We start from the raw sequence: 26,828 nt of genomic DNA, 5'->3' as shown, positions 1-26,828 counted from the left end.
CTTTCCCTAATGGGACCACTGATAATACCTTTTTCCCTTTTCCAACTGTACCTTTTCACAAAACCTTTAGAATTTTAACATATCTGAGAAATAAAATTTGATAGAAAATTTGGCTGAAATTGAGCAATAAATTCAGAAGCTATAAGGAACAACTGACAAATGGTCACACACCTGTACTTTCAAAATAGAAATGCTCTGTTTAAGCTTTATTTTCTTAAGAAATCAGGATAAAATCTACAAGCCTCTAACAGATAGCAACATTTTGGACCAACAGTACTATGCTGGTGTCAGTGGGATTGTATTTTCTGAAACGTCCTATTCATTCGTCCAATTTATCCAGAACACAACCTTTCAGTATTGCCACTGCAACTGAAACTGATTTCAGATGCTATTCTGGATAAATAAGGGTAAAAAATGAGCAAGTAGAATGCTTTTAAGAGTCCCAAGACCCTTCCATGCTTTATAAAGAAAGAAATAAATTACTTTTCACTGCCACTGACTTGAGGGTGACCTAAAAAATATATGTTTAGGCATTGTAAATCTTCAAAAAACAAAGTTCTGAAGAATCCTAGTGGGTACTCTATAAAACTGAATTGTAATCTCAAGTTATTTGCAAGTTACTTATATGAAATATATGCAACTTTTATTAATTGCCATTCTGTCATCTCCATTGTCAGTTTTACTTTAAAAGAGTATATCTCTTTACTAGAATATCTATAATATTTAGAATATAATAAATGTGTTTGTCTGCACACAGATGCTTTGAATATGTCATGGATTTTCTACTGTCTTCCTAAATAGTTCTTGGAGCAACAAATGTGTCATAAAGCTAAAAAACTTCCGAAGATTTTCTTGAAAGCTACGTAAATAAATGGAAAAGTCTTAAAACTCACCAATGCGCCTTTATCTCCAGATTGACCCTCTTTGCCAGGATGACCCTGATTTGAGAGAAATGTATCCGATTTGGGAAATACTCATTTTTCAGTAGTGACATTTTATTATAAAAACACAGTTATTTTAACATTTGAATTTCAGGACACTAATCACCCTAATTCTGTATTAGAACACACAGACACCACATTTTGAGGAAAGATTTTCCTTTCAATACCAATTTAATTTGTGTAACAAAAGAAAAACTAGGCCATAGTTATGTTAAAGTTTTTAGGAATATCCTGGTCACCACTTCTGTTTAGTTAATATTTCAGCAGTAAGAGGTTTTTAATGCAAGACACTCTAAAATTTTATTTTGAAACAGGTAGGGTGATTAATACTACAGCATGAAGACATTCCTACAATTATTTAAAAGATCATGTTGTTTATTGCAGAAGCCAATAGAAGGCTGCTCTAGTTTTAACATTCTCTGTCGTTTTAAACTGTGACTTACTTTTAAAACAATGTTCATGTCTAAGTCTTTGCTCTGTATCGCTGACATTAATACTTCTGCACTCAAAACATTAACCAATTCATTATTTTTCTTTCTTACAAAATTTACACAAAAATGTTGCAAACTTTAAAGGCAATTTAATGAAACTAAAGGTTAACGGAAGATTATTGTTTATGAGAGTAAGTCAGGAATCTTTTTTCTGTTTGCTTTCATCGGTCTTACTAGAGAAGCATAGTGAAACTCTAGTTTTGTCAAGCATGTGGTCCCACATGTAGCCAGCTACTAAAACCATTCATCTTTTGCTGTCATTGACATTCCAAAAGTGTTTTCAGTGTGTCAAATATGATATGACCTTGATGTGGCTCTTAATCTTACATGACAAATCCCTGATGGTTATGTTCAATTTCCTGGCCTTGGAAAACAGTTTAAAAGATGTTCTTTATTAAAAGAATGATTAAAATAAATATTAATTGATACTTGCTGTTTGATACTGATACCAGTGATTGTTAATTTTCTTTAAAGAGTTTGTCTAACTTTAAATATTTGTTATTTATTTTTAAAACACAGGCATGTCCATTGTTTAATCTTAATCTCCCACAATATGTTTTCTTGTGCACAAAACTTCAAATGTCAATCCAGAGGTCTCTATAATGTTAAATGACTAAAAATGCTGCTATTAAAAAGCATATTTGTATCCTGTTAGATTTCCATTAATTTCTGTATAATATATCAATTTTAACAATGTCTCACTTTCAAAATAGGACATTTCCTCATATAGAAGTGAAATTAAATAGCTAGCAAGAATTCCACCTTAGCACAGATATCACAGGAGCAGTTACAAAGCTCACTGAAGTCAGGAAGGTACTGCTCATTGCCTTCAATCACTTGTGTAATTCTATGGTTGTAAATAGGTCACGTCAATTAGAATGGACTTAGTTTAACCTGCCTCTCCTGCCCTTCCTCTGAACAAACCTACTTGCGCATGAGGGAGATAATTTTGGGTAGGTGTACTGGGTCTGGCTGAGATGGAGTTAATTTTTTTAATAGCAGCCCATATGGTGCTGTGTTTTGGATTGGTGACTAAAACTGCTGATAACACACCAATGTTTTGGCTATAGCTGAGCAGTGCTTGTACAGTGTGGAGATTTTGTCTTTGATCCCCTCTAACCCCTCAGTGAGCAGACTGGCGGCAGGCAAGAAGCTGGGAGAAGACACAGCTGGGACAGCTGTCCCATACTAACCCGAGGGATATTCCATACCATATATAGCATCATACTCTGCAATAGAAGCTCAGGGGAAGGAGAAGGAAGGGACAGTCACAGTTGTGGTGTCTGTCTCCCAAGTAACCCATACAAGTGCTGAAGACCAACTTTCCAGCAAGCGGTTAGCCTGCAGACTGGAAGTAGTGAATGAATTCCTTATTTTGCTTTGCTTGTGTGCACAGATTTGCTTCAGTTATTAAGCTGTTGATACCTCAATCTATGAGTTCTCTTGCTTTTGACTTCTGATTCTCTCCCTCATCCCACTGTGGGAGGAGTTACTGAGTGACTGGGTGGGTGCTTAGCTGCTGACTGTCGTCAACCCGCCACAGTATATCAGGTACAGACCTGTACTAACTCCTCATTATCTCCTAAAGCATTTCCCCCCTGCTTTTAAGGTTTAAAAAGATGCATATTTTAAAATATTACTTATGTTTCGAAATGAATATTGTTCCCAGCATGCAGAAAAGGATAAGGGGGAAAGTTAAAATGTTTAGACAATGACACAAGATAGAGACTTCCAGATGGACTATCATTGCATATTTAACATTCCCCATGAAAACAGTACTTCAGTGGGTAAAAGAGAGATTATGAGAGCCCTGGGTACAGTTCTGTATTTGTAATATAAGCATCTATGCAGTGAAACCCCTGCAGTCAGTTCTGTAGCTCCTATCCTAGCAAAACCCTGCTGAAAGTTAGTTTTAAGAATTGCAGATTTAACCTGTAAGAAAAACTGTAAGGAAAAATGCCATGGGGAGGAGAGACATGGTCTAAGTCACACTGACTGTCTAATGGCTCTTGATGGTTTAAAAAGATGATGGTTTTGGTGCAAGAAAACAGGTGTATATGCATGTCATGAACAATTATCCCATTTAATGGGATAATGCCTGAAGTGTAAGTGATGTTACTCAGGTGGCTGCAGTCTCTGCTCACATCAGTGAATGCATCCTCAGAGCCAAGCTAAATTCCTTTGTGATCACAGTATTATAAAGTTTGGCTTAGGTCTGTCCCAGTGTAGACAATGAAAGAAGCCCAAACATGTAATACGCACCTTAGGTCAGGAAGCAGAGAAAGATGTAGTATATTCTATGTTTCCTCAGAGAACAAGTGGTGAGCAGTTTTGCAGATTATTTGCTTTGCCATACTGACATAGTAGGACTACAGTGAAACAGTATCTAGTCCTTTGTGAGTCAGTTAGGTTGTTTACACATCCCTGCAGATGTTTCAGATGCATTTCATCATGTGTGCCCACAGCCACTTTAGCATCTGCTTCAGAAATGTAATTCTCTTAGTTTTAACAGCTCAAATGATACAGGGGGTTTAGATGGATTTTATAATGCTGTGGCAACTAGGACTACCAGTGCTTTTACTCCACATTTTCATTTTGCAACAAAGAATTATTACTCGGTAAAAGTATTTAAAAATTCAAAGGATGAAATATTTGGTTACTTACAGGAGGCCCATCAGAACCAGGAAGGCCAGGAAGGCCAGGCTTGCCTTGAGGTCCCTAAATGCAGTAACAGGGACACAGCTTAAGAACAACAGCAAATATTTTATAATTTGCTAGAATGATGGAGGATCATCCTTGCTGAGGCCTGGTATGCCCTAAACCAGCAAGCTGCTTTAAATCTTTTTAGTATTTTAAAATAGCTGGCAAACCCAACCCAGGTTTACAGTAGCTATAAGAAAAATAATAGTAATTTTAAAAGAACAGGAAAGAAAAAGGAAAAAAAAAAGCCCACCCATATCCAAGACATTTACTTCTAAGAGCTAAGGATATACATGTATACCTAAATCCCTTAATAGGTATTTCAGGGATAAACAAAAAATATAACAAAACTAAACCCAGAAAGATACTATCATACAATATATGAGTGCAAGGCCAGTTCTTACAACGTTTAGCCAATACAAGTCACCCATATTTTTCAATGAGAGGGCTTGCCTGAAAACAGGCTTCAGGAATTACGCTGAGAACATGCACGCAGACAACACCAGGTTGGGAAAAATTCTCCAGTGTACAAAATTAACTATTATTTAGAATTTCAGGAAGATCAAGAGGCAAAAAGTACAGGTTACAGAACTCCAGTGCTCATAGCTGAAAGGCATGGTACATGTTTGTGAAAGCCTATGGAAGGTGTATATTTTGGATCTAGTCCATTTTGCTAGAATAATACTTCTTAGGCACACAGGCAGGTAAAAATAATGTACATTGTTTTCTAAAATCTCCTTCAACTTCTTCTAAAGTATGTACTAAACAGCGAAGAGGAGCAAAATCAAAGAAGAATCAACAGAGCAAGAATTCAGTAAAGAGAGGAGAAAAGTAAAATTAGCATCAAATTCAACAGTGACTTTTTTAAATTAACAGAAGACATGTTTCAAACCACCAGAACATGCACAAATACATGGGTCAGGTAAAAAACACCAAGTGACACTACAGTACGCCAATTACACTGCAGAATTATGTGAAAATATAATCCTTGGAAAAAAGATAATAGAATCAGACTTTAGCAGGTAAAACTTTGTTATGAAAAAAGAAATTAATAAAAATAATTTTCACAGCTTGCTGTGAAATTAATTAACATACAAGTACACACTGTTTAATATTGTAGATGGGATTCTGAAGCTAATAACAGAAAACTAATCCAGAATAATTATGCTTGTGGAAAAGTGTATGTGAGAGGAAAGCCAAGCTTCCATTGGTTATTCATTAACTCCACAATTTCAGGAAGATCTGCTAATTTTTAGATCTTAGGTTACTCTTCTGTAAAACATAGCAAAGCCCTTAAGTACATAAGCAAAGTTGTTGCATGAAACTGACTCTGAAATACCAGAATATAATGCTCTAACTTACTTTTTCACCAGGAGGTCCAATAGGACCTTGTGGACCAGGAAGCCCCTATTAAAAAGAAACCAGTGTGAGAAACCAAGGAGAACAATATACATGCATTCACCCTACTCAAGGTCCCTCATTAATCTGTTTAAACACACTGGCAAATGTAAGTGGCTTTTTCACCCCCTTACAAGTTAGACCAGGAGTTTGTGTGAGCCTTTTGCACAAGCTACTATTCTGGCAGTAGGTCTGTAACAGGATCCTATTCAGCACCCTCCTCCAGGTGTGGCCACTCCTGCTGCATTCCAGGAACACTGAATGAGTCATTTTTCTCCTGAATGAAAAATCCCTCTGAAAGCTCACTTGAAAACTCTGCTCCCACTGCCCTCAGCACATTTGCAGCATTATTTTTAAAATCCTTGAAGCTTTATCGGTTTTGCACATGAAAAACTAACCTTTTAGTAATTTCCATTTATTAAACATTTGCTGCACATTCCATCGCGTTTCTTGAGAGTTATTTTGCACTTACTTGTGGGCCTGGAATTCCTTGCTGACCAGGAGGTCCTGGTTCCCCTTGAGGACCCTACCATAGAAAAAAATACCAGGGCATTAGGTTCGCATTTCTACACTACAGATTTTCATTGTCAGGACTAAAAGGAATACACATCCATCTTTGTTCTTCCCTCTTTAAAGTCTACCACCAACTTTCTATCCAGTATGATATTTTTTCATGGTAATGAATATCATGGCCTTTCCTTTAATAGAGAATAACAGCTCACAGACAGGAGCTAAGCACTGGAGTCCATGGTGCTAAAGGAGCTTGAAAGAAAGCATGGTTAGGCCTTTTGGCTGAAAACTAAGTAATAGAAGGCTTCTCTTTTCTATGTAAAATAATCATCTGAGTCTCAATATTTTCACAGAAAATTTTAATTAAATGGAAGGGATGGCATAATGGCAGAGGTGAGAGAATGTGGAAGGCATTCTTAGAATCCACTCCCTTTTTAATTCCCAAATTACTTACTCACCATGTTTCCTTTTGGGCCTGAAGGTCCATCAATACCTGCAATGCCCTACAAGAAACAAGATAAACATGAGCAACTTTCAGTGGACTTCAATTTTCTTCTGGAAGTTGCAAAAAAACCCAATTCATACTTACAGGCTGTCCAGGGGGACCAGGTGTACCTCTGGGGCCTAGTAATCCCCGTGGACCCTGTAAGAGAAGAAACACTTATTAACACTTGCATGATTTTTTCTGAACAAAAAGAGGCCCGGGAGCAGGACTGGGCGAGGAGTGTCATGAGGAGTAGTAAGGATAAGGGGAAGACAGCATGGGGGTTGAGGGAGAAAGAAATAAAAGAAGAAAGGGAAAAAATCACTGATAACAGGTTCTCCTGAAGGCCACCTTATGTCTGAACAGGGTGTCAGTGGAAGGACAAGCTTTGATTTAGCTGTTGTATGGGCATTTCAGACAGAGGTAGGAGATAAGTCTTTCTATTTCCTGGTGCAGAACTTTGGCACAGCATCTTCCACTAAAGTTTCAGCTGCGTCTTGGCCTGAAGGTCTGACCTCAATAGTAGTACACATGTTTGTATTCCTAAATACATTATTATCTGTCATACACTGTACTACTATTTTAAGTGCAAAACAGTGCTTTTATTTGTAATAAAGATCCAATATATAATTAAAAAATACTAAGTAATTCATTAAAAATGCAAGGCATTCTGGAAACCAGAATCAGATTTGTTCCTCTTACCCCTAAAAAATTCCACAAAAGACCAAGGGCTATTCTCCTAAATAAGGTGAGCAAGATTTGGTCTACAACATAATCTTTTGGTTTTATACTATGTAAATGAATATTAGTTTTTATCATTCGTGTCATCATTCATGCCACAGTGCTAAAGTAGGCAGGACTGCCTTTCCAGTCTCCTCATGTATGATACGGTCACAAATCACTAACACTCCAGCTCTGTAGCGAATCCTTCCCACTTTGTGAGTAGGCAGCAGTATATCATACATTTAGGGTAAAATTCCCCTTTCTGAGACTTGATTTCTTGCCTGCAATGCAGAACTCTGCTCTGCAGTGACAGCACCTGCAGAATTCCAACTGACAGCAGTGGAAATTCTGTATGTGAAACAAGTGTAAAAAATATACAATGAAGCACAGTAGTGTGAAAAAAAGGAGAAGCCAGGCCTTATTTTCTAATAAATAGATGTTTGGGAAAATTCTCAAAGCAACAGGAGCTTGGTTATATTCTCATGTATCAAGAACTGCAGTGACTAATTTTACACAATAGGATAAGAAATAGCCTTTGTGATTCTGGAAGCCGTGCTTACTTGGCTGGATATATCCCTGATTTCATTCTAATTCTCTAAGTAGTGTTTCACCACTTAACAAAACTGTTCATTTGTTTGCTTTTCAGCCAGAAACAGTATACACACACAGTAATTTTTATACCTGGAATTCAGAACAGTTCAATAAAAAGGAAAATAATCTGACAGTGACTTTTGTTTGTAATAGGAACAGAAGAAAGCATTGCTTACAGCTTCACCTGGAAGACCTCTTGGCCCAACTTCCCCATCTTCTCCCTGTGTTTGTACAAAGGGAACAGAAGTTTTAGAAAAAAAGAACATGTATCATGACCATATTCCCATCACATGAGGATTCACTCTAGATTTTACTGTGTGAATAGCAACTTACTCTTGATCCATCTTCACCAGGTAAGCCAGGGGGTCCCTGTGGGCCACGGTCTCCCTGTAGAATAAGCAAAGCAATTGAAATAATACATCTGTTGCTGGAAACAATAATGGATGGGAAGGAAAATATAAAAAAAATGTGTTAGCTGAAGTCTGATATGTCAAAACATGTCTTGACACAATGATACAAATCTGTAGGCTATAGTACTCAGTAAAGTCTTTTATTACATTAGTATAAAAACAGATGAACATTATTGTGAAACAGTGAACTATTCGTGTTTGTAAAATTTCACTCTGTAACTATTCTTGGCCCCAGAACATACACAAACGATTGCTACAAAAGGTAGTGTTACCCACATTTTCCTTAGTCTCATCAGGACCTTCCCCCTCCCCCTCCACAATGTATTACTGCCAGTAAAATAAGGCATGTGAACACCGGTCAGAAGTTAATAAACCAATTCCTGGGCCCTGTAATATACATAGTGAAGTTCACTAGCCACCTTTCAGAACCACACACCCTGGCACCAGTCACTGAGAGCCTTGGGACTGATTTGTCTGAGGCTTTGGAAGGCAGCCAGACTTTCACACTTCCCCTCAGAGGTTGAGGCTTTTCAAAGTCTATATATGCAGAGCCTCAGTAGATCCTGGAGCATACTTTTAGGATTTATTTTTCTTTCCCCATTTCTAAAGAGAACTAGTGTGCTGCATAGCTCAAACACCACTGACTGACCTCCTTCTGGGCAGCGGGTTTTTAGACCATGACTTCCTTCTGGCATTGGACAACAACCAAGTATTCATGCTGTTTTCCTTAATTTTATCAGTGTCTCCAAGAAGCCTGACCACTGCTGTGGATCCTAGCAGAGATATATGGAGTCACTCTTTAGTGGCTCTGTTCTTTACTCTTTCAAACATTCCTAGGGAATTTTAGGTGACTTGCCCTCTTACCCCAGAGCTATCTAATATTAGGGATATATGGGTTTTATTCTACTGTATTTCTGTCCTCTTTATGTTTGAGTTGGCACAGGAGAGAATGAAATTCTATGAACTGCACTTTCATACCTATAAGATGAATTGATACAGCAGTTCCTAAATTTTGCTAAGTTTTGGAACTACTCCACATGATTTGCTGGTATACCATATATTTTTCTACATGCTAAATGTCACTCCTGAAAGATGACATGAGTCACATAATCTGTGCTCTGGCTTCCACTCAATACCCAGGTGAAGATTGACTTAGGCTTTCAAATATTGAAATAATTCATGCCCTCAAGGGCAGACTTTCTTGTCTTTCAATTACATAGCACTTAGAGTTAGATTAGGAACTTGCATTCAGTGTTCTGGTGTTGTCATGCAGTAAGGACAGAACTTCCTATAATTATCAACATTCTCAGTTATTTTCTTAAAATGTTCTGTTCAAGCCTGAATTTATTCTTCCTTAGACACATCCTTCTAGTATATAGTGTCTTGCTTTTATACTGGAGAAGGATTATGCATCTAGCAAATCTAAATAAGAAAAGTTCAGCGTCATTGAGGCTAAAAGGAATATTACACCATGTGGTCTGATCTCCCCTACACTGGAAGTCAGAGAATCGCATCCAGTAACTCCTTTCTGACAACTTTTGTTTGACAGAGGCATAACCTCAGGGAGACATCCAATTTGTAACATGGTTACACAGAACTGAATATTTTCATTACATACTGTCAGTATATATGAATCTGAAGACCTATAGCTACCTGATCTGGCTTTGAATTGAGCTGTTTTCAGAAAGGTTTGTACTTTTACAGAAGATTGCCATAGAAACATGAGAATGTAGTGATTTTTAAATAGTGGGATGAAAGAAATGATGAAAAGAAGTCACTATTTTCATTACTGGTTTGCAAATTTCAACCCAAACTACTACTACTATTTTTAAAATTTTTATTTATGAACCAAATAGAATATTTTAAAAAATGAAATTAATTTCTTTATGACTTGGGAGGTCCCACAGACAGGCAATTCCAGTATTCCAGGTTGGAAAGCAGACACGCATTCCCTGACTGAATCTATGTCTGCTCAGCCTTCAGAGTGCAGCAGAGGCAAGAGCTTAACGTCTACCCCCCTCTGCTGGTCACCTGCTAGTCAAGCTGGATTTCAACGACGGGGTGTGCCGATTGCTATACACTCAAGTGAATGGGGATGATGAAAGAGGATCAAGACATTTCCACAAGACACTAGAACTTATTTTCCCATTGCAAACAGAACTCAAGAGAGTATTCTTAGATGCTGTTACAAAGAACTACATTACGGGCCAGTAGCCACACAGCTGAGATTTCCTGGAAAGTGTAGCAACTGCTCACCATTGAAGGGTGAGAGCTATAATCATTCCTTGGTCACCAAGCTTTAGCACATATAGGAATGGTTCTGTTAACATACTCACCCCACTGTTTCTTTTATGGTGCATTTCACTTACCAGGACAACAGTAAGGGAGGTACATTCAGTGGAGTGTGTTGTTACTAGCATCTAGATTAGGAGTATAATTTAAAGCAGAAATTCCCTGGCTGTGATTATTTCTGCACTCTGTAGGAAAAGATGCATTCTCATCCTATAGATTGGTATGACATAAAGAGCAAGTACATTATTTGTCTTAAATATTATTTCAAGTTTTTCCTAACTTATCTGACCTGACTCTGATCTTTCCTTAAGGTGCAGGTGTTGGAATATCAACACTAAACAATTCAGTTTGCAATTCAAATATTGAAATGCATTTTTTGTGCAAGCTTCCCGGTAGGTTAAAATTTGTCACACTCCTAATACAGAAACTTCATGCTAATTTCCTTTTCCTACTATTATTTCCTTTAACAATCACTTTAAATCCAACAAGCAAGTTCCTTAACTAAGAAAAATTTAGAGAAAAGCCTAGCTGAAAATGTGATCTGACATCTGAAAAGATATTTAAATTATTTATATAGATATGAATTGTTGTCTGTTGATCGATATGAGTAAAATGTTTCATCGATAATACATTACCTGACAATATAGGTATTATTCTGAGGCATGAAAAGTTGACATTCTGTTCTAACTTTCCACATAGTCCTTAGTGCTATTCTTAATGAATAGTCCGTTATTTCTGTGGCGGTATCAATCTGTTGTTGTATAAATATACATGTTTTTCTTACCCTGTTACCTTTGTCACCAGGGAGACCAGGAAGACCATCAAATCCTCTGTCACCCTAGCAAAGAAGAAATCACAGCTTTAGTAAATGACTATTGGATTGTGTATTACTCTGAATAAATTGTGCCTTCCCGCTAAAAGACAATTTCTTCTCTTGGTTATATGAATGCTTTTGTTATTGAATGAAACACAGGGATCGAACTCACAAAATTTGCATCTATGCATTAAATCAAAAAGAAGATGCCACACCAACTTTTTCACTGTGCTGTAATTATGCTATTTATAAAACAAAAAGCTTGATTCTAGCTGCACTTTGCAGTTGCAAAACCAACTGACTTTACTATTACTGATACTCTGTGACTAGAAACTGACTCAGAGGGATAGGAATCATGTCTCAAGAATCAAGTTACTTCAAGGTCAGTCTACCAGTTATTATCATTAATTACCATATTTTAAATGGATGATTCATTCTCAGCTCTTGCATCTGACCCAGCTATCTGAAACCTCAGTATTTTCACTTGAGAAAAGAATTTTGGGTTGGCCTGGAAGAAACTGTGGTACCCACATAAAATATGTCTAGCCCATTCCAAGACTGACATAAAGCCTCAGGTCTCATTATTATTTACCTTTGCACCAGGTTCTCCTGGCATTCCTCTGGCACCATCAGCTCCAGGACGTCCCTGAAAAAAACCCAGAAGGGCAAACATTTGAAAATGCAGTGGAATCAGTTAATATTTGAATATATTTAAAGAGAAACTATTTATCTAGAGCAGGATTGCTCCACATGCTACCTACCCGTTTCCCAGCTTTTCCACTTGGACCAGGGGCACCTTGAACACCACGAGGACCCTAAATTTAAAGAGTGTAATTGTTAGAATCACATTCATGTCAGCAAAAAGCTAGTTAAACATCTCACCTCAAGCACAAGATAATTTTTTTTATACACAAAGCTGCATTTTTTTTCCCAGGGGATGGATTCTGATTTCCAAATTCCCATTAGTTTTAATAGAATATGGGCATCCAGACTGGCCTTAGCACTACCAATTTTAAGACTAGTTTTCACACGATGGCACTATATATGGCATAATTGGTCCTTTTAACATAAAAGCTTCTTACAATCTTTTTATGGCTTTGAAGATCTCAGTCTTATGGTTTGGAAACCCTTCTTCCTCTCATGTCAAAATTATTTTAGTTGCATAATAATAATTTGATAGAAACTAAAGAGTGAGTATTTCAGATCCCTAACTCATACACAAACATGAATTGTGCTGGTAAACAGCTCACATGTTGTCTTAGCTTCACACAGCACAGTTTTAACTGGAAAGACAAGAAATTACCCCAGACTGAACAGTTTAATTCCACTTTTCAAACACATGTAACTTTCACTGACAACTGTGTGGACATATGTTCCTGTGAAAGCTTTCTCATTCTCACATCCGAATGCATCGTCTTCAGATGGAAAGAGCAATGGTAAGGACTAGCCATCCAAAAATACTGAGTAGGAAAAGAAAAAAAAGCAAACTGGAAAACTGATGAGATCTTCAGAGGGACTTTTTTAATTGCTTCATTTTTCTTCTGTAAATATCCATGTAGAGTTTTAAGATAGACACTTAATGATGTAGGAAAGTCACGATACTACTTGAGATCTGGCAAAATCATTGTTCCAGAGACTCCTATCATTACTTCCTTAAGAATCCTATATTACTTTTAAGTTTTAAGTTGAAAAATTTCAATATGCTTCGGTGCCCTTTAACATCACTGCACAGGAGCTATTATAATACATAGCTGAGAAAAAAAGCATGCACTGATTCCTAAAGACGTATTCTTATTCTTGCTATGTAATTCTTGAAATTATCCTGTTTAATTACCAACTAAATTCAACCTCTCTCACCTTACGAGATCTGGTAAGATCAGCGCCCAAGGTCATACGATTCCAGACTGACATATGATTATTTAACAGAGAAAAGAGCCTGAAGTGACAATATTAAAACAGATTTTCAAGTGATGACACTCCACATGTGGTAATTGCTCTCTGTTATAGAAAGACTGTTACTTTCATATTTCAAAATGAACAATCAAGCTATTGCATTTAATTAGGATAACATTGTAAAAACTATTTTGCTTCAATTGCACATGGAAAACATATCATTGATAAATTTCTTCTAAGTGATATAAAAGCATTTTCTTAATGATAAAGACATTCAAACATAACAGGCAATATTACTGTACCTGGGGACCTGGTTCACCACTTTCACCCTTAGCACCTGCTGCTCCAGGTCCACCCTTGATGAAGAAAACAAACCATAGTGTTTAAATATATAAAAAACTCTTTAAATGAATAAGTTACTTTCTATTTCTATACATTAATTACAGGGAGAAAAAACAAACAAACCCTACTCATTAGGAGGTGTGAATTCATCATTTGAATAGGTAGAGACACCCTGATATATCATTGTCTAGACAGTGGGCCTAACGGGGCCAAAAATCTATTACCAAAGAAAATTCCCATCAATCTGAATGGGATTCAATGTAACCCTTTGTTCTGTATTAATATTTCAGAGCTAAATATAAGCACAGTAAGAACATAAGTAATGTAAACAGAAGTGCATCCGCTGCAGTGAATGCAACAGAAATGAAAGCTTCCTCATTTCTCCTTTATTTCTGTGTTGCACAGAAAGTACCAGTGTCTTGGAGTTCAATCCAAAGATCACTATCGTCAATGAAAAATACCCCCCCTAATCTTGTCATGAACTTCAGTGATGCTTTAATCAAGATTTTTGTGCATCTGGATCTGAAGAAGTGGAAAATCTGTATATATGCACTTCTTCACTATCATTTAAATGCTGATAGAGATTTTCAGAGTAAGTTTTACTCATAAACAGACCTAAACTAGATCATCATCCAGGGTTTAGGTCTGTGCATGGATTTTGGGGCAGAAGTAGTCAAAGTAAGTTTGTGTTTTCTTAATAACGGTCTCAAAAAAAATAGACAAAAAAATTCTGACATGCCTACATAGAATACAGGGTCAGAAAAGGAACATACTAGAGTTTACTATTATGGGCAAAAGAATTTTTGCATTTATGACCTCTGAAACAGGTCATAACCAAATATTTGTATTTAATATGAAATGAATCTTGCACATCCTGGAAAATTTATAATCCTCCTATATTCACCATAGGGACCATTCAAAGAATCCCGCTGATCTTGCAAATACTGAATCAAGTCCTAAGCAAATTGAAAATCAGATCCTGAGCGGGTACTGGCAGTGGACAGAGCAGTGGCTTTGGTAGATGGTGACTGTTTGGGTATTCCTGAAGTAAGTCCTGTTTTTAATTAATATAATTGATTGCATTTAATATCTGTATGCAGAAAGTTATTTTGTACGCTATGTTAATTTAGCATGTGGACTCCAGACTCAGTTGAAGCTAGACTGGGGCTTTGACACTGTTTAAGACTTTTAATAACTGATATGTTTCTAAATGTATCTTATTGGCTACTAAATTAATTTAACAAAATACAATTTATATTAAGAGTAAAAGCTTCAGTTATTTAATTTGTAAAATAATCTGGGCACACAAACACTTGACAGACTGAAAATCTGTAGTTGCTTCTGGAACTCTAGGCCAAAAATGTTGCTAGATCAAAGAGCTGGATTTCTAGAGCCTCCTGGTGGCTTAGAAGCAAAACAACTATTAATATTCATTTGTTGAACTTTGCATACAGAAATTCATGAAGGCTTTTAAAACATGAAAGCATGAGTACGAGGCTAGGTTATACTTCAGCTGAAGGTACACAACCCACTGTCAATATTATACCAGCCTTTATAAATTAGTGCCTTGCTTACAGCAGTTGTATAGTTATTTTGTCTGTATAGACTGCATGTTAACCTGCAGGTCTCTTGATTTGAACACATTACTGGAAATAGTGTATTAGCTCGTCAAGTAGACTCAACATGTTTGACTATTTGTAAGTATTGTATATATAATCATGATCAGTCAGGAGTTTTTGAGCCAAATTCTCTGCTTGGTAGCAACTATCTACATTGGAAAAATTACTCTACACAAGAATTGCTCTTGTATAAGTCTGCTTAAAAACAGAAGTAGAGTCCAGCGATTTCAGTTTCTGGGGACCAAGTGAGATTCTGGTGGGATGTTAAGCTAAAATTTACCTGAAAAGAGATAAACAGACTGGGTTCATGAGACTGGCCAATTTGGAGCACAGTGTAATCTGGAACAGATTTTTTGACGCTATGTGAAGATGAGGGAAAGCACTACCAAGCCAACTGAGAATACAACAGTTCTAGTATCACGCAGCTTTCAAGGGTCACTGAAGAGAATGTTAAGCTGCTAGGATCAGAGAAGAACATGAACCAAACTACTCTTTACGCTCCCTAAAATATTCCTTTGACAGTATGTAATTACCTTATGTCCACCTGGGTTTTCTTTGTTAATAAAAGTGGTCACTGGAGCAGTGAGAGCCACTGAGGCAAACTTTCAGTTGCATTGTGCTGCTGTAGTTACACACAAAGAGATGGACAGTAACCTGGCCAGTATTTTCTGTCAATAATAGTAGGATGCTATACCCATGTTGTTCATCTGCTGCTCCTGCTTTCAAACTGACAGGCACTGTACATTAAGGAGGGTGAGGATGAGAGGGAAAAAGAGGAGGTTGGAAGAGGAGGATTTCCTCATTAATATTCAGCTATGGGCTGCTGCCAAAGCATCACATTAAAGAAGGAAAGAAGCGCAAAAGAAGAGAAGGGAACCATATTTCTTATACTATAGTTTCACCATTTCTAAGTCTGAGGTCCAGGGTTCAGGTCCCTGTTTACTATAATGTGCTGGTTTTGCATGAGCTCCCGCCAGCAAGTAGGCTGGGGGTGCACAAGAAGCTGGGAGGGAACACAGTCAGGACAGCTGGCCCCAACTGACTCAAGGGCTATTCCATACCATATGATGTCATGCTCAACATATAAAACTAGGGGAAGAAGGAGGGAGGGACATTTGGAGCTACGGTGTTTTGTCTTTTCAAGTAACTATTATATGTGATGGAGCTCTGCTTTCCTGGAGATAGCTGAACACCTGCCTGCTGATGGGAAGTAACAAATTAATTCCTTGTTTTACTTTGCTTGTGTGCATGGCTTTTGCTTTACTTATTAAAGTGTCTTTATCTCTACCCACGAGTTTTCTCACTTTTACTCTTCTGATTCTCTCCCTCATCCTAACTGGGGAGAGAGTGCAAGCAGTTGCGTGGTACTTAGTTGCTGGCTGGGGTTAAACCATGACACTAGTTATGAACAAACCTCTACTACTGGGATGACTGGAAGGAAACTACCTTGGAGGAATATAATATGGCATTTTGAGGCTAGGACAAATACAGGTGGTCTCCAGCAACTTCTGTTGCTGTCTTAGACTAGATATGTTGCTGTCTTTAGACTAGATATTAGGAAGAAATTCTTTACAGTGAGGGTGGTGAGACACTGGTACAGGTTGCCCAGGGAAGCTGTGGATGCCCCCTCCCTGGCAGTGTTCAAGACCAGGCTGGACAAGGCTTTGGGCAACCTGGTCTGGTGGGAGGTGTCCCTGCCCATGGCGGGGGTTGGACTGGATGAGCTTTAAGGTCCCTTCCAACCTGAACCATTCTATGATTCTATACATGTTGCTATAGTTCTGACTGGTATATCTCTGTAGTTACTTTTTCTTCACACAACAAACTAATAGGAACTTGCTTAAACTTTTTTTCTTTGTTACCCAGCGATCACGTGTTTTCATTTCTCAGTAGCATAATTGTATCTTTGCCTGTGTTTTACAACTAGATACTGTCTGATCTAATTAAAAATGTTAACATTACTCTTTTCATCCATCACCATAATGACAATATAAATAAAAAATTACAGCAGACATAGATGAAAATTTAAGAAGCTAAATATTTGCCAACCTATCTGTGCCATCACAGTAGACAAAATAACAGTTTCTGAAGTGGATCTTTCAGTTATGGATGCTGTACTAACTGTAGAAGAGAATTTCACTCTGCATCAGTGGATAAATACAATCACCTGGGAGAAAGTTAGAAAAGACTAATCTTCTGCAAGGCTTATGATCTTGGCTGCAGCATCTGTTATTTTATATCATGGTACAAGAGCTTTATAATAGCTTTTTGGAAGATGGTAAATGCTAAATTATGCCATTTAGTGGACTACTGAGTCTGGAAAGTATCCATTTCTTAAAAGAGGAAATTGCAATTGCAAGGCTGATAAGGTGTTTTTGGCTTGCTGAGCTTCCTACCTGGTTTTATTCTGTACTGTGAGTATTGTCCTTTTAATGTGTTTGTAGGTATTACAGAGGCAACCTTATTTGTGATCAAAAAATTCTTTTGCACGTCATCAGAAAAACTGTTGTGTTCCATGCACAGACTTTGTACAAATATTAAGCTTTTTTAACATCCACAGGGCCATTTTCCAGATCATTCGGTATTAGCAGTCAAGACAAATTCAGGCCTGAAGTAAAAAAGAGATTCTGTACAGTCTTATTTCAGTATCTCCTTCTGTAGAGTTTTGTATTTACCACAAGAAATTTTATAAATATTACTACAGAGATGACTGACTGTAGAGGCATTTAGGTAAAACTATTTGCTAGTTTTGTAAGTCTCCCAATGTGCTTTATCCAAACACCCCAAAACCTGCAATAAAAACTGATTTAGTATTCAGATTGCATTACAGACCTTGAATAAGAGTACAAACTATGGCTTTAATTATATAAATTTCTTTACAAATAAAGTAAGTACAAATACAGAGATGTAGTCAAGGCCAGAAAGACTGGACTTGCGTTACTGTGTTCTTAAAACTGTGCCCGTTTTGTTTACATACCACAGGACCTGGTCTTCCAGTGAGTCCCATAGGACCAGGTGGACCTCTCATAGCAATCTGAGAAAACAAACAGAACAAAACAACAGGTATCAAGAAAACACTGCCAGCCAGCATACAAATTCTATATTAACACAACTTCATAATGCATTAGCAAATAGCCCCCATCATTGAGTTATCTTTCAATAAGGATAACTACTGTGATGAAATGATGCTTAGAGCTCTTTACTTCACATCCTGCATGATATAAAACTGATTTTTTTTTCAAGCTGTACTCTTGTGGCAGTGTTTCATTTGCAGGCTCCTTGTGCTCACCCTGGCTTGCTGAAGAATAGCTTGCGCTTGAGCTTCCTGAGCTGAGATTGTTGGGCCCTTCTCACCATCTCCACCAAAGCGGAACTGCAAGTATCAAAACAAGAAAAGGATTCAGAATTTATCAGATCGAAACCACACGTGTTGTTTGCTGCAACTGTGTAAAGCACTTGAAATACACACACTCTCAATCTTCAGTTTATTCCACTGTCTTCAGAATACTGCTGCACTGAGCGCACTGGACCCAGTATGAATATTAAGTCATTGGTAGTAGTTTAGAACTGAATCTATTCCCTTATGAGCAAACCTTTTCTTGATTTCGTAGACTTTTGTTTACTTGGGTTTTTTTGTTTCAAAAAGAGGCCATAATGGACTAATTGTCTGCAAAACCTCATTAAAAGTATGTATCAAAATTAATTAATTCTCTGTACATTCGTAGCTATCTACAGAAAAATGCAATTCAATTTAAGGCAGACTTTAATTTGTAAAATTATTGCTATTTAAAATGCAACAGTTTTGTGTCTTTTCTGACAATTTCAAAATAAATTACAGAATAAAATTTACGTACTTATTCCTGCACTCCTGGACTGTTACTGCTCATGAAACTGCTAGCAGAGGCTTTGCGATGTTGCAGAGACACTAAGCTGCAATAAGAAGCACAGCTTTCCAAAGGTACGGCATAGGCACACTGGATATCAGGGCAATGAATCTTTCACTGCCCTTAACAGTTTGTCCAGTTTCCCTATGCCCAGAGCTGACATGAGAACTAAGGTCTTTCTCCTGCAGTCATATTATTATCAGAATGGGAGGATTATTTTGGAAAGTGATGGAAAACTTATTGCTTTAAGCCCCTACAAATGAGCACATGACTTCTTCTAAAATGAGAAGAGAAATACCAAGCCTTCTATCATTTAAAAGGAGGCCAGGTGGTTAGAGTTATGCTCAGCTAATATCGTGGGGGAGTAGGCATCAGTGGTAGGATGGTACACACATCCCTCTTGAGATGATGGCCATGGAAGAAGAAAGAAGGACTGTCACCAGCAGACTCCCCAGTTCATAGTGAATGTGATGTTTATGGTACAGCAGAGTACTAATTGGTCAACCTGGGGTCAGCCTGGGGACAGCTACCCTGGGTTTCTGCTTCCCCCAGGCTCTGCACCTGTTTATCTCAAGCCACTAAAGACTTTGATCATCACATAGCAGCACCATCTGAAAACTATAATGAAGTGTCTTATCACTTTGTTCCCATGAAAGAGAGCGTTGCAGTCCTTATAAAATTGGAGTTTTCCTAAACAGAAAACTGACTCTAAAATTCTGTCCCAGTAAACCAGGACACACTGTTAAATTCAATTACACCTCTTTACACCATTATACCAGGATGCCTCTCAAGCTAGTGAGCAGGTCATCTGTTGTAAAGGATACTGGCTTCTCAGTGGAGTTTATAAATGTGAAAAAGAAGTCTCGATAGCGGTTGAACTACTAGGCTGGAATTCAGGAGACCTGAAGCCAATGTCTTCCTTTCTGAGAAATTTCTGGATTGACTTGGTAAATCACTTGTGGTGAGACTCATCAACATCTAAATAAAGCTGGTAAGATTTTCCAAAGTGACTGACAGGTTAAGTATTAGTCCATACTTACTGGACTAGTGGAGCAAAATGATAAAAGATAAAACTTCCTCTGCTGACACAGCAATTACAGATGGAAGAATGATTTGGGAACAATTTCCCTGAGGAGTAGTGGCATTTTTCCGTCAACTAATTATTGGCAAACAAACATTTTTGCTGTATAACCAGCTGTGATAACAGAACTTGGTGCAGCCACAAGGTCAAAACCATTAGCTTATTTTAATAAACTTCCATTGACTGTTTCATAAATAGACGATAAATGTTACAAAATCATCCTTTTGTCATTGATACTGATGGAGTCCTGCCTCCTGTATAAGAACTGCAGCAACTACAGCTCCGATATTTTTTACTCACTTTGCTTTACTTACCAAAAATACTGCCCCTTCATTTACAGTTGGTTTATCAATTCTCTGGGATGGTAGTACTCATCAGATCTTTCACATACGCACATACACTTAGGAATAATGAATTCCATGCACATAGTACTTTTCATACCACAAAGCTGCAAGGTACTTTAACAGCTTTGGGCTTGTTCCTCCGCCTGCTAAAACAGATGGTGTTTTGCTTTTACTCCAGTGGGAGCAGAGCTGGTTATGTGCATATATTTCTATTCAAAGGATGCACTGACGCTTCAAAGAAGAGACTGAAGTCCAATTTTAAGGATGGAATGTCTAAAATTCTCCATGTCAAGTAGACTTGAAAGCACACGCTCCTGCTGGGAGTGCATGCCCTTTGTGCAACAGCAAACTCCTTGTTTTGGACATATAGTAGCAAATAACAGTTACTGTAAATATAAGGAGGATTTCAGTGAGTATAATACATTCATGTACATTCCAATTTGGCAGCCATGCAGGAGCTAAAGTATATGTTTTGTTCGAGGGAAAAAAGGTATCATGATCTTCAAATTTTTACAGCATACAAGAAACTCTGTATCATCTCTCATTTCAAAGATAAAATCATAAAAAACAAAACACCTATACATTTCTTGAAACACACTTCCTCTTTCTGAAGGCTGGTTACCCTGCAATGATAATACAACTTACCGGCAACATTAACATGGTACCTGGGGGACCTGCTAAACCATCAGCACCAGGAAGACCAGGGCGACCAGGTGGACCCTAAGAGGACAAAGGGATGAGAGAAAAAGGGATGAGAACAAGAAGATAGTTAAGTAGAGAAACTTTTTGAGTACACACACTTACACTTGTCTTCATAATGGCACACTTGGAGGTTTAATATTCTTTTTTGCAAATGATTTTGGAAAGTCATTCATTATTACTGAGGTAATTAAAGAACTGAATTAAGGGAAGACATTCAGCAATAGGGAAGAAAGATATTATCTTGAATTATTTTACACACAAATCACACTAAAAAAATGGAGCATGAAGTACTTAATTACGGAGGTTCTGCTTATGATTTCAGAGGTTGGGCTGAGCTGAGATTTGTATTGTATTCCAGTGTTTGCTTTATTTGATAGAAAGAACGAACACTGCTGATTCTCTTTAAACCCTTTGAGTAGGCTTTATTTTCAAAGGCTACATAAGTTCTGAAGCTATGAATTGAAATCTACTTTTAATGAAATCTAATTCTCCATGACAGTTTTGTGTAAGCTGAATTTGAAGAAAAATACCCATGTTTATAAATGATGCTCATGATTTTTGATCCAACAGGCTGCATAGATAAATACTGCTGTTATGACAGCAGCTGGATTTACAATCGTACCTTTCCTCCCAGCAATTTTCATGCTGCATTTTTACTGAAGCTGTCAAGAGCACGAAGGACCTGCATCAGGAGTGCTCATTTGCCTGCTGCATGCCAACCAAAGAACTCATTCACTAGAATGACTCTCTACAGGGTTGCAGTGAATGACCAACAAACATCAAACTCTCTTAACTGGTTCCTTCTGCTGCATATAAATTTAACTAAACAATGGGAAAGCTGATCCAAAACATTTTGGTGGTTTTTTCCCTCTTCAAGTATTAAGATCAGTAGTCTGTTACTGAGTCTGTTTGAACTCTTTTTCAAAAAAGCCTGAAGCATCAAAAAATAATTCACTACTACTAACACATTACAAATAAATCTTAAACTGAGAATTATTACTAATTCAGATACAAAATCTTGAATAAAATGTTATAATTGTTAAAGAGAACCATTAGATATCTAGACAATTTTGAGTTAAGGTTAAAAAATAGTAAAGTAATGAAATGCACTTGGCAGGGTACCCAAAGAAACTTCACTCTGACCTGCAGTGACTTTATACCATATGATTATGAGTCTCTGCGAAGATTAGAACTGAAAGATTAGATCAGAAGGTGAAGATTAGATTACTATAGATGAAATTGAAGATTAGAGTAGTATTTCAATTTCTTCTTCCATTGCACCATTTTATGAGTGAAATTCATCCCTACAGTAAGTAAAAGTGGGACCACTTTAGAAGCGTATGTTCATTCATTTCTCAATTGCCTCATAACAATTATTAGGATTAGAATGATATAGTTTAGTACAAAAACTGAAGCACCATAGGCTACTACAAAACTCAACTAATTGTTTTGTAGTTCTGTGCTTAAAGAATAGTCTCGATTGTTCTAGGCATTAATGAGGGATTTTTAAAATCAAGCAATGTGCTTTTCTGATGTGGTAATTTTCTCAGAATGCTACTTTTCTATTTTTTTTTTTACCGAAGAAGAAAAGTAGTCAGAATAGTTATGGCAAGACCTAGAGCCTTTATTCAGATACACTGATTGTTGTTTAAGTGAAAAACCAAACCTGTCCACATATGTTTAAAATTTAAAGACATGTTACTTCATTAGGATGGAGTCTGACAGCAGAATCTGGTTGCAGAAATCTGTATTGTTCTCATGAGTTTGGTAACTCATTTCTACAATTACTTATTTGTGTAATGTGTCCTTTTTTGTATAAAAGATGAAGTCTGTTTCATGACAGGCACATGATGTGTTTAGTCAAGAATTTCCTTATGAGGAATTCAGTAAGCAGTTAGTTAAAAAACTGAGTACTGTCAGGAGTTATTCTATTACAATGTGTTAAAATTTGCATTTCATAGATTGAAATTCCAAAATATGTTGTTTAGCTAATCTACAGGAAAGAAACATGAAAGAAGTGTGGATGGTGACTAACTATCAAGGTGAAGCATTGCTGGGATTTTAAAATTATCTCATTATTTAGTGAAGTAATAGGATCTTGTATACACAAAAATACAGTTGGTCTCTACCTTTCCATGTTATAGCTGAGGTCGTATTTCTACTGATAAGGAAATGTTTGTCCTGATTCTCAGTTGATTTGCTCAACTGAGTAAATCAGCCTCGGTTCCACTGAAGTTTCTTAAGGTATGTATTTATACTTCAGATCAAGATATAACCCACTTACTCTTGTAGCAATTAGTGCAAGACAGACCACGAATATCCAGGACAATCTGTTTGCTGACTTACCCTTTCACCGGGATCACCTGGAGGACCAACAGGGCCTTGTAGACCTGGGGGACCTGTAAGACCCTATGGAAAATGAAGGATATTATTATGCTGAATGCTTGCAGCATTTTTTAACTATTTTTTCTCTGGAAAGTTATTTTGAACACATATTTGGATAAAATTACTTATGCATACTTTTTTTTCTTACAAGTTTGATTTTCATGTGCGCTCAGTTTGTAGCATGCTGTCACTCTAAATGTTGGAGATGACCCTTTTTCACTCCCTTCTAAAAGCACTAAGTCCAATATATATTTGGGAATTATGATAAGACCAACATTATTTGTGTTAACTTATGGATAGCAAAGCACAGTAAATAAATAAAATGTAATAAAAGGAAATTGTGATTCATCTACTTACAGCAGGTCCTCTTGGTCCTGGTGGTCCTTCGATGAGCATACCCTAGGGGGAGAACAAAATAAAATACAAAACATCTTTTTAGCTGGACTAGTAAAATTACCATTTCTTAGTGCTTTCTAAACTTTTCTGGGGATATTCTCTCCACAGTTACTAGAATTAGAATCTGAACTGTTGTGTGGCTTTAAAAGTGAGAAAAACTTCTAGGCTGGAGGGATTTCATAGTACTTGATTCAAGATAACTTTTTTTTTAATGCTGTTAAATAATTTGATGTGAATAACTGGCTATTTCTACGTTGTGGGTCTTGTAACACCTTCTAGTTCCTTCTTTTAAGTGCAGATGCTAGTCCAAATTCCAGGTCATGGTAAGACTTGTGAATATATGATCCTCGCTAGTACTTGGCTTGTACAAGCTTGAAGCAAGCTGTAGTGAACTCCAACAATGCTGAAGATTGGCAGTGGATAACTCTTCAGTATTTTGGATACAAACTAAACCTATCTTGCAATGGTTTAAAAAAGCCATGCATTTTGTGAGCTTCTTCATGGATTATGACTGAGAGGTCACAATCTTGACTTGTAATTAGTTCATTATTGTAGTCCTTTAACTTCAGTGATCAGTAACTTTACCAAATGCTAATCCTGAGATAGGAATATAGAATTAAGAGGGAGCTTTTGGGTCACGGTATCCAGAACTTTGATATTTAGGTAACCATGACAGATCACAGTATTTTACCAGGCTTCAACTTGAGCTAATTTTTTCCCTTTATATCCCTATACCTAATTTTCTATGAAATAAAGACCAGATTAAATTTTATTTTCTATTTGCATCAAATACGTATTTGAAAGCAGTCCTTAAAAGTTCTAGAAGACTGAATCACACTAGTATTTACAAAGTTATTATTTTTGTATATGTCTTTTTGTAAATTCAGTTACATTTTAGTTTTTAACTATCAAACATAATGCTACAGTCTAATTTCATCCTACTGTAAAAGCCACTTAGTAACTATGCTACTATTTAAAGATAAGAAAAATTCTGTAAGCTACTGATCCATTAATGTGCTTATGACAAAGCTATAACCTCTGAAGAAAGTATTTAATTAAACTTTTAGAAGTTTGATTGCACCAGCACAGGTTAAACACACAAGCATTTATTTAACCTCTCAGAGGGACTTCCTTGTCCTCGCAGAAATGTGTAGTTACACTGTTACCTCTGTGCCTAAGCTCAAAGATATTTCTGCAGGTCTGTCCAAGCTGTAGGTACTAAATGGCCTGAAGAGCAGATCTAGGCTCTACTTTCTTTTTTCCAAAAAGATTGTCCTTGTTTTAAGGAACATGTAGTTAGTTCTCTGTGTATCCAAAAAAGAGGGCTGTCTCTTATCACTTTTACACTCTCCACTCTGCAGGTGATTGTTTCAGAGATCACGGATAAGGCTAAAGCCATCCTATCATAAACAACATGGTTTGATAATGATATATCAGCAGTTACATACATATATGTTACATAGTGCTAAATAAAGACTCATCCACATCTGTACTTACCGGTTCAATCACAGCTGGTTCTCCCTTTTGGCCTTTTTCTCCATAAGCCCCATGTCCAGTCACCTGGCCAGTAAAAACAGCCCCCAAAATGAAAATAAGTAGAAGGTCTAAGGACCTGATACAAAAAAGAACTACAGCAACCTGTAACTGAAAGCTAAAGCTGGAATTGATCTGTGCTATGAAAAATACATCACAGACACAAGCCTTTTCAATTAAAATTATTTAATAAATGAGAAATGTAAAATACAAAAACTGCATGCATACTTTTCAAATTCTTGGATATTGTCAATTTGTAGCTTTCCAGTGAGGTGCAGTATTTTACATTTCATTATTTGCTTTAGTGATTTGGACCTAGAATCTAAAACTTCTGTGTGCAAGTCACAAAGCTGTTTCTTTTCTTATTTGAATGGACATATTCTTGGCAATTAACAATGATTCTTCATGGCCTTCTGAGATAAAGTAAGCTGGATAGAAAGATCCCTCGGTCCTATATGGACAATACCTTTCAAGCTCCTAATTTCATTCATTAGACACCTACAACATGTAAATTAGTCTGAGAAGAGTCTGTGACTTTATGGCATAAATGGGAAAGGAATGAAGTGGTGTTGTAAACATTAAATAATATTTCACGGATAGCCAGTTATGCCTCCTAACTACATGAATTGGCATCAACTGCAAAATTCTTTTAGGATCAGCTTTATGGGAAGTTTTGGGTTCAGGATTAAGATAACAGAAGTAACTAAAATAACAGGTCAATAATATGTGCTAATGGCAGAACACGGACAGATTCAAGTTTTAAACAAAGAAAAAGGAAGTGTGTTTTTCTAAAAATCATGAGACATATTTTTCTTCAGAAGTACCTCTTTTGATTGCTAACATATTCACTAGAAATTAAATTTAGCTCTGATCAGCTGAAAAACTGAAATGCTTTTTTAAAATTTCAGTAGAGAGATGCCACATTCACACTAAAATAGCGGGGAATTTGGAAACGTTAAGGATAATATTACAGCATTTCAAAATGAAATATTTTGGAAAAGAAAAACAGAGAGACAGATTCATGGCTTGTGCGTTTTGTATTGATTTATGATCTCACTAGTAATAATGCACTAGTTCATAAAAATCAAGTAGCAAGAGGTACAGATAATGATGTTTTATTATATTAATAGAAAGTGGTTGTAAAAAACTATATCAGGTCTCCATCTTTGGAAATATTGCCCCTTTTTTGAAAGTTTCCAGGTACTAAGTACTTTTCATCTTGTCTTTTTTACCAAAGGTAGAACTCCACTTGTTTTCAATAAATCCATATGTTAGAGGAAAATGACACGATATCT

At 36.9% G+C, this 26,828-nt stretch overlaps 1 protein-coding gene across 1 annotated transcript in view; it reads right to left on the bottom strand.

The window, feature by feature from the left end:
* Positions 1–26,828, bottom strand: part of LOC104548608 (collagen alpha-1(XI) chain) — a gene marked incomplete at both ends in the record, with an annotated part of 75,385 nt that overhangs the window by 32,033 nt on the left and 16,524 nt on the right. The window contains 18 exons of the mRNA XM_010194681.1: positions 894–938; positions 4,097–4,150; positions 5,495–5,539; positions 6,003–6,056; positions 6,499–6,543; positions 6,630–6,683; positions 8,015–8,059; positions 8,172–8,225; positions 11,325–11,378; positions 11,947–12,000; positions 12,116–12,169; positions 13,550–13,603; positions 18,186–18,242; positions 18,498–18,581; positions 21,163–21,237; positions 23,566–23,628; positions 23,962–24,003; positions 25,498–25,560. Coding sequence (XP_010192983.1) covers positions 894–938; positions 4,097–4,150; positions 5,495–5,539; positions 6,003–6,056; positions 6,499–6,543; positions 6,630–6,683; positions 8,015–8,059; positions 8,172–8,225; positions 11,325–11,378; positions 11,947–12,000; positions 12,116–12,169; positions 13,550–13,603; positions 18,186–18,242; positions 18,498–18,581; positions 21,163–21,237; positions 23,566–23,628; positions 23,962–24,003; positions 25,498–25,560 — 996 coding nt within the window. The remainder of the gene's footprint in view (positions 1–893; positions 939–4,096; positions 4,151–5,494; positions 5,540–6,002; positions 6,057–6,498; positions 6,544–6,629; positions 6,684–8,014; positions 8,060–8,171; positions 8,226–11,324; positions 11,379–11,946; positions 12,001–12,115; positions 12,170–13,549; positions 13,604–18,185; positions 18,243–18,497; positions 18,582–21,162; positions 21,238–23,565; positions 23,629–23,961; positions 24,004–25,497; positions 25,561–26,828) is intronic.

The sequence above is a fragment of the Mesitornis unicolor genome, unplaced genomic scaffold, assembly GCF_000695765.1.
Source record: "Mesitornis unicolor isolate BGI_N332 unplaced genomic scaffold, ASM69576v1 scaffold3821, whole genome shotgun sequence".
NCBI classification, from domain to species: domain Eukaryota; kingdom Metazoa; phylum Chordata; class Aves; order Mesitornithiformes; family Mesitornithidae; genus Mesitornis; species Mesitornis unicolor.
This window is presented reverse-complemented; position numbering and strand designations above follow the sequence as displayed.